The sequence below is a fragment of the Musca domestica genome, unplaced genomic scaffold, assembly GCF_030504385.1.
Source record: "Musca domestica strain aabys unplaced genomic scaffold, Musca_domestica.polishedcontigs.V.1.1 115, whole genome shotgun sequence".
Lineage (NCBI taxonomy): Eukaryota > Metazoa > Arthropoda > Insecta > Diptera > Muscidae > Musca > Musca domestica.
The window spans coordinates 1515376-1527922 of record NW_026712145.1 but is presented as its reverse complement, the minus strand read 5'-3'; the positions used below and the strand labels follow the sequence as shown (position 1 = coordinate 1527922).

General features: G+C 35.2%; 3 protein-coding genes across 6 annotated transcripts; 1 reads left to right on the top strand and 2 right to left on the bottom strand.

Annotated features, from left to right (window-relative positions):
• Nucleotides 1–457: 457 nt before the first annotated feature.
• LOC101889927 (uncharacterized) lies at nucleotides 458–2639 on the bottom strand. Of its 2 annotated transcripts, XM_011294806.3 has the most exons (4): nucleotides 2169–2639; nucleotides 1945–2082; nucleotides 1781–1885; nucleotides 458–1663 (listed from the first exon to the last, which is right to left on the bottom strand). In XM_011294806.3, exons 1-3 carry the CDS (start codon nucleotides 2343–2345, stop codon nucleotides 1796–1798), a joined length of 405 nt encoding a protein of 134 aa, XP_011293108.1. In that variant the 5' UTR covers nucleotides 2346–2639; the 3' UTR covers nucleotides 458–1663; nucleotides 1781–1795. The 2 variants fall into 2 exon arrangements, with proteins under 2 accessions (XP_011293108.1, XP_058988193.1); XM_059132210.1 differs by having other exon boundaries at nucleotides 458–1885; nucleotides 2169–2634.
• A 1391-nt stretch (nucleotides 2640–4030) lies between these two features.
• Nucleotides 4031–5868, bottom strand: LOC101889070 (adenosine 5'-monophosphoramidase HINT3). 3 transcript variants are annotated; one of them, XM_011294809.3, is made up of 4 exons: nucleotides 5759–5868; nucleotides 4594–4957; nucleotides 4335–4528; nucleotides 4031–4270 (listed from the first exon to the last, which is right to left on the bottom strand). In XM_011294809.3, the coding sequence occupies exons 2-4, from the start codon at nucleotides 4904–4906 to the stop codon at nucleotides 4235–4237; spliced, it is 543 nt and encodes a 180-aa protein (XP_011293111.2). In that variant the 5' UTR covers nucleotides 4907–4957; nucleotides 5759–5868; the 3' UTR covers nucleotides 4031–4234. The 3 variants fall into 3 exon arrangements, with proteins under 3 accessions (XP_011293111.2, XP_011293112.2, XP_011293110.2); XM_011294810.3 differs by having other exon boundaries at nucleotides 5646–5787; XM_011294808.3 differs by lacking the exon at nucleotides 5759–5868 and adding an exon at nucleotides 5622–5741.
• Nucleotides 5869–6807: 939 nt separating this feature from the next.
• LOC101889244 (vacuolar protein sorting-associated protein 8 homolog) lies at nucleotides 6808–11221 on the top strand. The gene is made up of 4 exons (XM_005184900.4): nucleotides 6808–7200; nucleotides 7272–8576; nucleotides 8633–9484; nucleotides 9544–11221. Exons 1-4 carry the CDS (start codon nucleotides 7102–7104, stop codon nucleotides 11149–11151), a joined length of 3864 nt encoding a protein of 1287 aa, XP_005184957.2. The 5' UTR covers nucleotides 6808–7101; the 3' UTR covers nucleotides 11152–11221.
• Nucleotides 11222–12547: the final 1326 nt, after the last annotated feature.

Here is a 12547-nt window from a genome sequence, read left to right as displayed (position 1 = left end):
TGAAAATCTAAGTATAAGGGAGGGCAAGTAAAAAAGCAGTAAGTTCGGCCGGACCGATTTTTGAAAAGCCTCCACCATTTGGAACGATTTTGGCAATTTACAAAAAAAAAAAAATAAAAATAAAATCCGTTAAAAATTCTGTTAAAATCGGTATTTTTAAGCCGTTATATTAGGGTCTATACAATGCAGTGGGCCTGCATAGGCAACTTTTGTCATAAACCATTACAATATTCAAATGCGAAACTTGAATAAAAAAATTTGGTGAATAATGTCGCTAAAATCATCAAAATTCCGAATATAGAATATAGATGACGTAGACCTGCACAAATACCAAATTTGAAACAATTCCCGTGAATAATGTAGCTAAAATCATTAAAATTTTCGAATATATGGTGGTACTGTTATATTGGGGCTATACGAAGACTTGCGCCTGCACAGAAAATTTTCTGCCGTAGGCTGTATTACTTAATACGAACTTCAAACACCAAATTTGAAACAATTCCGGTGAATAATGTCGCTAAAATCATCAAAATACCGAATATCGGGGGGTACCGTTATATGGGGACTATACGAAGACGTGGACCCGCACAGACAATTCATAGGGTGCAGCATCCGTTACGAACTTCAAATACCAAATTTCAAACAATTCCGGTGGATAATGTCGCTTAAATCATCAAAATACCGAATATCGGGAGGTGCCGTTATATGGGGACTATACAAAACGTGGTCCTACATCACCCATTTTCAATACCAAAAGTCCTGCAGACATAATACAGATTTGAGTAAAATGTTATCAACCTACTTCATTTCGTTCGGAAGCTAGAGTGATTTCCACAGACGGACGGATATAGCTAAAACGACACAGAATTTTATGCTATATATACTTTGTGGGTTCTAAAATGAATACTTCGAGGTGTTACAGACGGAATGACAAACTCAATATACCCTCAATACTATTGTGGTATAAAAATCGAGAAGTTAAGAAAGAGGAATTTTGATGGACAGGCTATTGGTGAGTCTAACGCCCAAAATATGAATACAATTTCCCCAGACCTTCTTCATAGCCATTTACGAAATTTAGAGGAGCTGTCTAATGAAACAGGTTCCACTTAGGGTAAGAAATTAGTCTATGCTTGAATCAGATATCCGCATAAAAACGTTGCCGTCCCTATTTAGCTTCAATGAGCTTCTAATGTTTAAATGTTTGCGAAAGACTCCTGCTCGTGTTGCTTTTTAAACATTTTTTTAGTTTGACTTAATGGATGTAAATATAGTAAAGCGTGGGAAGTTGTCGTACGCCATTAAAATGCCTCTCGAACTTTGTCCAAACTGTGGTTATAAGACAATTTCCCTTTACTTAATGTTAACTCCTCCATTCCGGTAAAAGTTCTTCAAACAAAATTTTTGCATTCGTGATAAAAAAATATAAAATATAAACATTATACTGTTAATGTGGTTCTATGAATTGTTCACTATTTTTGACTGCTTACACATTTCATGGTCTGTCTGATTGATGGCCGCCATTGTCGACTCTAAGCATGATTGTCCTTTGTATGGTTGTTGTTCCCGTAACATCTTCTTCTTCAAAACTAATACTCCTGTTTTTACTCTTGTGCTTTTCCATTCTTATCGTTGTTGTCATCATTGTCTTTTGCTTCTGCGGCTACATTAAAATCATAATAAATGAAATGATAACAATTAATACTGTTTCCTACGTAAAATGCTTCAATAAATTCGTAAATTTCCAATGTAATTCATGCATGAATTCATCGAAACGCACTGCAATGGCCCGGTGCTATGTGGCACGGCGATTTGTGTTGCCGGATCTTTGGATGACACAGCCCTTAAATGAATTCAAACGGACATCTATTTCACCCTCCTCAAGCTAAATGAAAATAAACATTATTTATCCTCCTGCTTTTAGTAACTTAAAACGAAACTCACATCATCAAAGGCATAAATATCCTGATAACATGAATACGAAATACAACGTCTTACACAGGCCTTACGTTTGACACCCTCCAATGTCTCACAAGCAACATGTTGTTCACAGTTTACCTCAAAGTCATGATAGGTTATTTCCTATAATAGAATGGAAATTAATTAATAAAAAGCGCACAAACGGACGTACACACACCTTAGCATCGCAGTGGTGGTGACCTACTTACATTTTTACTTGTCTCCTTGTAGGCATATTCAGGAAAATGAAAAGTCGCCGCTTTGGCCAAGGGTCGGCCATCTGAGCCAAGCTCTGGTTCATTAGATGATGCTGCCAATGCTGATTGTATCACTAAAATTATTGCTAAACCATTTAATAACATTTTATGTCGTTTTGGATTTAACATTATTCTAAACTTTTTTCTAATTCTACTTTTGTTTGTCTTTTTTTCGTGCAAAAGATTGTCGTGGAGGGTTGTAACAACTCGTCGTGTGTCCTTTCACATGTTCTGTTTTAACGGTAATGATTTGTGTTCGTTAGGGTAGTAAAGAAACAAGTGACAGTTTTTGTGTGAGCGAAAGTGGGAGAGTGCTCAGAGAGTTAATGTAACTGAGTAAATGAAATGTAAACAAAGGCAGGGTTGTGTTTCTTTTGCGAAGAAAATGATGCCAAGACTTCTTTTATCACAATTTGTTGAAGAAAATTAATTGCCAATAACCAGGGATTTCCAGTAAATATTTTTGAATTTAAAAAATTTAAATAATTCACACAAATAGCACCAATAACTGTAGGTTCGTAAAAATATTAATTCGAAGGAAAATAAAAAACGTACATCTTTTTTAAAATATTTTGTAATAACTTTTCAAATATTCTTTCTATTAAAAAAATAAGTTGTTTTAAACTTTTGTGAGAATATTGAATGCTTTAACCATACATAGGTACTAATAAAATCATGAACTCCACATAAACTGCCACATAAAAACAAAAAAAGCGACGCTATCCTTTTGTCGGAACGACTCATGTTTTAGTCGCCAAGCATTGATAGCTTGGCCACTACAATAATTGGTCAGCAAAAAACCCTATTTTTGCTTTTTACTCGATATTTTTTATTTTTCATTTTCAAAGTATTATTTTGATTTTTATACTCTCAGCCATGTGGCTAGAGAGGATATATATCATTTGATACGGTCTAAACGTGCCTTGTCGAAATAACGGTTTTAAACCCTAGGTCTCTTTGGACCAAATCCGTTTCAGGACATCTAGTGATGCCCGTCCGTCTGTCTTACTGGTGCGCACTAAATTATCGAACATTCGCTAAGGGTATACATCTGTCGGCAAAATCAAAGGATACATTTTTACTTATTTACCAAAAATTTGAAAACTAAAGGATTGCGCAGCAGCATTTACATTTAATTATTGTAGTATTGGAAATGTATTTTCAAAAAAATTGCAACTAATATAAACCCTGACACCCGAAAAAAAACATTGCAGAGTGTAATTCAATATTGCCCATATATGGTTAATAAACTATGTCTCATTCTCTTTTTGCCTTAAGAGCGACTCTTACTCACCATAATATTGATAATATTTATACTACGACCATTTATGAGTGGTCTTTTTATTGTGATTTTATATATAATTGAAATACAGTGGAGGCTCGATAGTTGCTAAGGCAAAAAACTGTCATAGTTCAAGAATTTCTAAAAAGTAAATTTTAGAATTCTCATTAAATTGAAATAATAATATACAATTTCTGCGGATATGCTAGGAAATTTTAGGGGGTTGGGATAAAAGTTGTCCCTAGTTCCAAATTAAATTTTCAAAACGTTTGGTCTTATATATGGTCTTGTATATAAATTTAACATTGCGCATGAGTTCAATGAACTTGTCCTACCCTAATGTGTCGTCACTATCATCAAATATTCCACAACAAACCCTTAAACCAATGACGTCAGTTTTGGAGCACATGTTTTTTTTTTAAATTAGATGGTTAATCTTTAATCTTTATTGTACTTTCCTGATTTATTTAAATATAAAATTTACTATATATACAAAACACAATTATTTTTTTTTTCATTTACAAAAAATTACCAATTACAAAGCTATATATAAACCTATATAAACAAAAAAGCGTATTTTTATCAATTCACAGCTACAAAAGTCATACACTATCACCAAAACGAATTAACTAAATAATACGAAATTATAATCAGGAAACGTCATGAGGTTTTAGTTGGTTTCATGTGAAGCTTATGATGAGTATCCATCCTGTTGCCGTTAAAAAAAAAGATGTCTCTATTTATTTTCTAAATATTTTCTGGCATCTTCAACCTGGAAAGACAGAAAAGAAGAATTACTAAAATTATCAAAGTAAATTGCAAATATGAATACCAACCAATTTAAACCAAGGTGTATGTGGCTTAAAAACAAAGCTATTCATAAAGCCCATAGCCGAACGCGGGGCAATGCCATGTAAATGCAGATGATGGACACTGATACAGGGCGGCATGTGAAAACCAAACAAAGCATCTTCCATATCAATGCCTTTTGATATGAAAAATTCTTTCATGGCCTTTTCCAGGTCATTGACTAAAGAAAACAATAAAAAACAACACATTTATTTCCACTTGTATCAATTTTTGTTCCCAACTTACCCAAGGGTATATCATCTTTTGTCATGGTCTTTAGACTCTCTACATGTCGTTTGGGCACGGCCAAATAATGATGTGTCGAGGCTGGTTTTATGTCTTTAAATATCACATATTCATCCGTTTCCACCTCAATTTCAGCTCCCTTGGTATGGCTAGCGATCTGGCAGAATATACACGGTGCCATCGGATCAAAGGGCGGCGGAGCCAATGCTATTTTGTACAATATAATTGGCAGTAGTATTGCCAAAGTGAACACCGCACAGCAGAGGTATTTTTTTAGTTGTTTAGTTTTTGGATTCTTTTTCGTTTCCTTCATTGTTATCTTATTTATTTTGATAACCAACTTTCAGTAGTTTCAGTAGTAGTGCTGTACAATTCAATAGATACAATAATCGATTAGACGGTTACTTTTCGGTTTTTTATAGGCGTAATCGAAATTATTGTTAAATATTGAAAATACAAAAAAATACAATTTTACACAATACAAACAAAGAAGCAACGATGCGGAATCATTATGCCAACAAAGCAAGATTTTGCATATTTTATGAATTGTAGGTTAGAACGAATAAAGGATGGGTCAACGTTTTGTTTAAAACAAAAAATGAAGATAATTTGTATTTATTACATATATATACTACAGAAATTAATAAATTTAATAATACATATGTTTTCAATAGGCATTCAAGATAAAAACAATAATTTTGGAGGATTTAAAAATACCTTATTTTTTTTAAAACGTTGAACAGTGTTAGAAATTGTTTAAATTTTTCATACAGCAGATATGTCCTAAACATCGTACGAGAAAAACTTAATTCTGACGGTTCAGTAAATATTGGGACTTTTAGAAAACTGTCATATAATAAGATAATAAATATTGCTATAAATAATAATGTCATATAATAAGATAATAAATATTGCTGAACTACTTATTTATTATATATTTACGAATATGAAGATGGAATGACGAGTAAAATATAACCTTCAACCATGTCAAGGTTAAAAATAATTATGCATAAATAAAAATCTTTTACGTTTTGAACAAAACTTCAATCCACCTTGGAGCCACAGTACGTTTCAACATAAATACACGTTCAATATTTGTTTACTTTCAAAAACTCCAATTAAAATATATCAATTTAGTTATCAAGGCGAATATTATTATAAATACCTCTGAAGCAGCAAATATATTTAAAATTAACTGCAAATATTGTTTCTTATTCAATATTAAATTCGTTTTTTTAAATAAATAAGCCACTTTTGGTTCACAAACCACAAACTTGGAAGCCGAGGTGGTACTGAGTCGATTATAAATCGGCGACGCGCCGCCCCTCTTTTTTCAGTTTCTAGTTGCCGCCGATTAAGTCATCTAAAATCGATTAAAACTAGCCACAAAGAAACTAGGGAAAATATCGCAAGCCATTATTTTAAATTAAATTTATTAACATTTTTAAGAAACTTTATTTTTTTAAATAATTTAAATTGATTTGTTTCTTCTGTGCCGAAATGTCGTCGCCGTTTACAACTGAAGAAACGCCGCCACGTTGTCTGCTTACAAGGGATACCTAAATCGAATTTCGCCTTATTGATTAACTGATTGTAGAAATTAAGAAAATCTATTTCAGGCCAAAGAAATCTAAAACAAATAAATTAAAATAAATCTAAATCTAAAACAAACGAATAAAAACACATATTCTCTAATTTATAGTTTGAAATGGCATAAACCAGAATTCTATGCTGCTACACCCCCATTTTTTTAAAAAATACATAGAAAACTTTTTTGACTGACTTAAGTCAACGGATAGCTTTTTCGTAAGAGAACAAAGGAGCGCAAGGTAAACAAGTATAATTTGCGGGTCGAAATAAAATTAAATCAACCCAAAATTCCTTCGTTTTTTTACAAAGAAAGCAGCCGATGACGTAAGCCAGTAAAAATGCTTCATAATCGACTATTTTTTTTTAAGCTGAGAATATATAAGAGAGTTTTTTATGGCATGTGTCATCGACAGAATTTTTCGCACAAGAACAAAAAACTTTAAGGCGACCATCTTCAATTACGGCTCATAATTTAAACTGATTAACTTTAAAGTCAAAAGTTTTTAGGCCTTAATTTATTACTCCATTTTAATTATCGCGAACTCTGAACTCCCTTTTATCGACAAAACATCAAATCAGCTGTTCTTCGACTTGTAATCGCTCGACAACAATAGTCGATTGTTATCGTTTTTAATTAGTAATCGATTAGCTTGCCAAGCAGAGAATTTTCGACGGATCGGGAAAATTATTTTAATAGGTGTAAATTAAATAATAACAACATATAATATTGCAACATTAGCTTATTTAATTGGCGAATATGTAAGATAAAGCAACAGTGAATATTTTAAACATAAATGTTGAGAGAAAAACAAAAATTTACCCGGAACTAAAGGAAAGCTGTTCGCAGTGGGCGGATTAAGCCGCATTAATTTGTTGTTGATAACAGGCAATTGAAACAGATTCATTTAATTTGACAAAATGAATGAACTTAAGGCACCCTCATTGAATTCACTGTTGGGTTCCGATCGCGGTTCCACCGATAGTCTGCTGGCCGAATCACTGATTGATGTTGAAGAGGTATGTACATATGTGTCAGAGGAGTATGAATGATTTGTTTACATTTGATGTGGTATTTGTTGTTTTTGCAGTTGGATGATGTTGAATACTCAATACCACCACCGGGTGCATTGCCCTCGTTGGAAAAGGTGTTGAGTGAGTTCGAAGAAGATTCTGACATTGCATCAGAGTTGGGAATACCAACACCCTCCATTGCGGAGGAAGGCAGTGTGCGTATGGGTGGTATAGGTGGCGGGGGAGGAGGTGGAGGCAGTATCATGCGCTATGCCATGCTGCAAGGCGTCTCAACGCAATTGACGTCTGCCAGTGATCGTATTGGTGCCGGTATGGCATCATCCTGTGCTGTGTGTAATCATTATTATGCAGTGGGAACGTCACATGGCCACATACTTAATTTTGATGCAACACAAACTCTGCGCTGGGCCCATCAGGATAAAAATGGTCAGGGAGCTGTTTCATCGCTATCCTTTAATCCTGAGTGCAATCGTTTGCTGGCTGGTTTTGCCCGTGGTCTGGTCCTGATGTTGGACACCCAAACTGGAGATATTATGCGTCAATTATTTGATGTGGTTACACCCAATACCGGCATTTTACATGTCAAATGGACATCTCGACCTGCCATGGCTTTGGCAGCAGACTCCGGCGGTTCGGTGTGGTCATTGAGTTTTACACGGAAATTAGGTGTAAGAGGCTGTTCAACGCGCTGCCTCTTCAGTGGGGCACGCGGAGAAGTATGTGCTGTAGAGCCTTTGCTAAGCCAAACTGGAGAACATCATGATCTTGATCAGTATTGCATTGTGGCTTTGGCAACATTGTCTAAATATTTCATAGTTACCATAAGGCCGAGATTGAAGGTGATAAAATATCATTTGTTACAAGGACCTCCCGATTGTTTGCCCGTCTTGGCATGGCAAATGGTTCTTATTCAAGCGGCAGATGCCACAAGATCAGTTGATCCTGTGTTGGTGGTGGGCCGAGGCAATCAATTGTTCTTTCATCAACTATTTATTTCACATGGACGTATAACGCTGCTGCTCTTGCGACACATTACAATGCAAACGAATATTCTCTCAGCCCATTGGCTGGGCCCCAAGTGCGTTGGCTGTATAGATACCTCGGAGATATTACATCTTTTGGATGTAAGATCAAGCAAGGAGTTGGAATGTATTGATTTGGGTAATGCCAGTATGGTTTATGGTTCGGCACAGTTCAAAGGTTTGGCCACGGGTGGTAATGTTTCACCAGCCTTGGCATTGGCGGGTACGCATGCTTGTTACAATTCCTTGGCTGCCCGCGGTGTGCAGTTGTATGTCCTGGGATCGAGGTCAATGCATTTGATTGGTGTCCGAACCTGGATGGAGAGGATTACATATTTGGTAAGTGTCACCGATTTGGCAATGTAGTAGATTTTCTTTAATAAATGTCTTTTTAGGTGAAAAATCATCGCTGGCAGGAAGCCTGCGATCTAGCCTTGGATGGCTACAGGGCTGCTGGTGACCGTCCCAAACGAAAACTCCAGGCCAAGGAGAGAATTATAATGTTATTCAAAGAATATATAGCAGCTTCGGCTCGTGCCCCAGACTATTGCTTGGGCGCCATAATAAAATGCCTCATTGTCATTGATGAGTTGGAGTTGTTATGGACCCAACTGTGGGAACGTTTGCAGAACAAAGAGCTATTCCTCCATCACATTACCCAACACATTGAAAACGATGACATACATCAAGTTAACCCCATAATTTCACAAGCCCTCGTAGATTATTGGTTGAAAATATCACCTGCCAAACTAGAGGATGTCATACTAAAAATGGATTGGACATGTTTGGATTTGAATCAAGTCCTAAAAGCAGCACGAAAGCATAAATTATATAAAGCACAAATCTATTTAAATGCCAATGCCTTGCATGACTACACAATGTCTCTGACCGAATTGATACCATTGATTGGTAGCGAACCGCCAGACTTGGGTAATTGCCTGCTGGTGTATATCTCAAGTTGCTTAGCCGGTCGGGGCTACCCCCAGGGTGACATACCCGAGGAGTTAATACAAAATGTTAAACATGATGTTCTGCGTTGTCTCACTTCGTTACATTCCACAACAAGTGAACCTAATGAAATGCCATATCCTTATTTAAGGGCCTTACTCAAATTCGATACCCGAGAGACATTGAATGTTATCTCGTTGGCATTTCAGGAAAAGGAGTTCAGTGGTGAATTGGGCTATTCCCAGCGCAAGCGAATTATAAATATTCTATTGGAAATTATGACACCAGAAAATAATACCGTGAGTGTTCTTTAATTTATGTAGTTCGCATTTTTTAAAAATTCTCTTGTTAATTTTAGTGGTCCGAAATTGGCTGCCTACTGAATTTCATTGCCCAGCAAATATCGGAATCATGTCTACCCTGCGATACCCAGTTACTGGAAAAAGTCCTAAATTATCTTTCCATGGAATCGATAGAAAATGAAAGTTCCCGTCTCCACTCGGAACGTGAAAATGCCTGGTATGAATTACTTGTAAATAATTGCCTCAATGCCATAAGCAATGATGAAGAGCAATTGCAGTTGGCCAAAAAAGCCCACTGCTATTATGTCCAAGAATATCTTTTGGAAAAACTACAACGTTACGATGAGATCCTTAGCTGTTACATTAGTAATCCGCTGAGGCATGAAACCATGTTTGTGTATATGGAACGTTATGCACGTGAAACAAATCGGAAAATTTACCAACAACTTAAACAGCATTTAAGGAAATTACTGGAAATAGATGGCAAGGAGACAACACGTATTGTGGATTTATATTTTCGTGATATGTTGGAGGAATTGCTGCAGCTGTTGGAGGATGATGAACGATTTTTGTTTATATTTCTCAAACAATTACAGCAGAGGAATGATGACTTGACGGCGGAACAAAGTGAGAAGCTAATTAAATTCCTGTGTAAATATGAACCCATGGAGGTGGAGGAATTTCTCAAGGCCTGCAATTGTTATCGCATTGATGCTGCCTTGGATTTAGTTATGAACTACAAACTATTGCCGGCTGCCGTATTTTTGGCTGAGAAGCAAAGTGATTATAAATTGGCATTTCATTTGGCATTGGAAATCCTAAAGAATGCCTCGCCCGAGCAAATGGAGGAATGTGCAAAATCGGTTTCGGCATTATGTAGCCGTTCTTCGTTGTCCAGCAAATCCCAGCTTACGGAAAAGGAACGCGAATCCCTGTGGTTTGAATTGCTAAAATACATTTTGCCCTTGGAGAATTTAAAAAACATAACCAAATCAATGTTGCATGAAGCCTCCCAACATGTGGATCTAACAAATCTCGTCCAATTGGTCATGAACACTCATAATGTCTCGGGTAATTTTGGTGACATCAAAGAGTTACTATTGAGTATGCTAAATCAATCCAAAGCCGAAACAAATGCCATGGAAATTGCAATGCGTATTTTGGAAAAAGAGGTGGCGGAAAAATTCCATCAACGAAAAAAGCAGGCATCGCGGGGTTTACTCATCACCATGATGCAGTGTGTGGTGTGTAAACAACGGCTGTACAATCAAGCTGCCATAATAATTGTAGGTTCCTGTGGTCATGCCATGCATGGCCAATGTTCGATTGAATTTCAACGGCAACACCACATGAAATTCGAAAACGGTGATTATGATGATGACAGTCCCTCCACATCGTCGAGCAGTAGGAACATAAGCCAGCAATTGTCGAATAATCTAATGGAAGATGCCATTATAATGCAATGTCCCTATTGTCTGTGCTGTATCGAGGAACAGCGCATGGCAATGCCTGTGCAATTAGCCAAGCCTAGTCACAATGTCGTTAATTACAATAATCAACAACTACAAAATGCAAATAATGGTAAATATGCAAATACAGCAATGGCGTCGCCGTACAAGGAGCTGGGTGTTTTGCATTTAAAATCTCCACCTAGGAAATTTTGAATTCCTTCATCTCAAATGTGCATAGAAACACTTAGACACACACGAACACTTTTTTATGTGATAAAAATAATTAAAACAAAAGCGTATGAAACAAAAAAAAATAATGGAAAAATATTTTAAGGTTATAATTTAAGTTGTTATCATTAATATCTTTTTGTAATTAACAGGCCACCAGCCCCAAAATAATTCAATTTTTCAATAGTCAACTTTTCGTATTGGTTGAACTGAAACTGGAATTCAGATATGAGCTCGCCTCTCCTTGATAAACAGTGTTTTTCTTTGGTAAACTCTTTTTTTTTTTGGAAAATTCCTTTTATGTTTCCTAAAAATTGCCTCTCAACCCATTCCTACTTTTTTGGATTTATTTAGATGCCATCATCATAACTAATTGTATTTATTTAAAAACAAGTATTTCTTTTTCAAAATATTATCTATTTATACATATATATTTATTATTTTCTATACTCTATATACTACTCAAAAAAAAAAAAAAAAAAACGAAAATGTGAATCGTTGTACTCGTGTATCCTTTACTTTAGTTCCGAAGATCAAGACTAAACCATTAATATTTTTAATTTAATTTCTTTTGTTTTTTTTTCTCTCTTTTGACAACAATAAAATAATGATCTTTGTGTGAAATAGTTTTGTAAGTTAACTTAAATATTTTTTTTTCGTTGTTGAACAAGCATTCATATATACACAAACATATTATATATATAAAGAAAACAAAATAAAATAAAAATTATATACATACATATATTTTTATGCATGTGAACACTGTATAAATGTTGATTGTTTTTTCATGGAAAGTGAATGGAGGATTCCCAGAAATCAGGAAAGTTATTAAGGGGAAGTTATTAAAAAGAAATAGAGAATATTTTTTCCAAAGCACAGGGAGAAGTACCGGGAAGATGTATAAAGTTATTATATTTTCAATTTTTTTATTGGTAAATTTAATTACAAATTGTGTTAAACATTTTTTTAATAGAACAGTGTTGGCTTGTTTGTTCGGCATACCATAGTATTTTGTTTTTGCAAAATTGTCAGGCTTTATCCCTTTATTGTAGTTTTTATAAAAACAACTTTTTTATTATTAGTGGAGAACGATGGTAATGTTTGTTCGTTTTGTAACGACACAAGTTCCCTCCGCTTGCTGGGGTATGTTCACGAATGTCAGGATCTGTCACAGAAATTAATAAAAATTTGGAACAGAGTTATAACACCCAAAAGTTGTTCTTTATTTAGATAGTTTTTCAGAGTTTATTTGTCTGCTCCAGAACTGAAAGAATGTAAAAGTTTTTACTACGATTCAACCTTCCCGATTTTCCCTTTATGATATCGGAAAAAATTGCAAAACTAATAAATTCTTGCAGGTTCTGGAACAGAGCTAATAGGT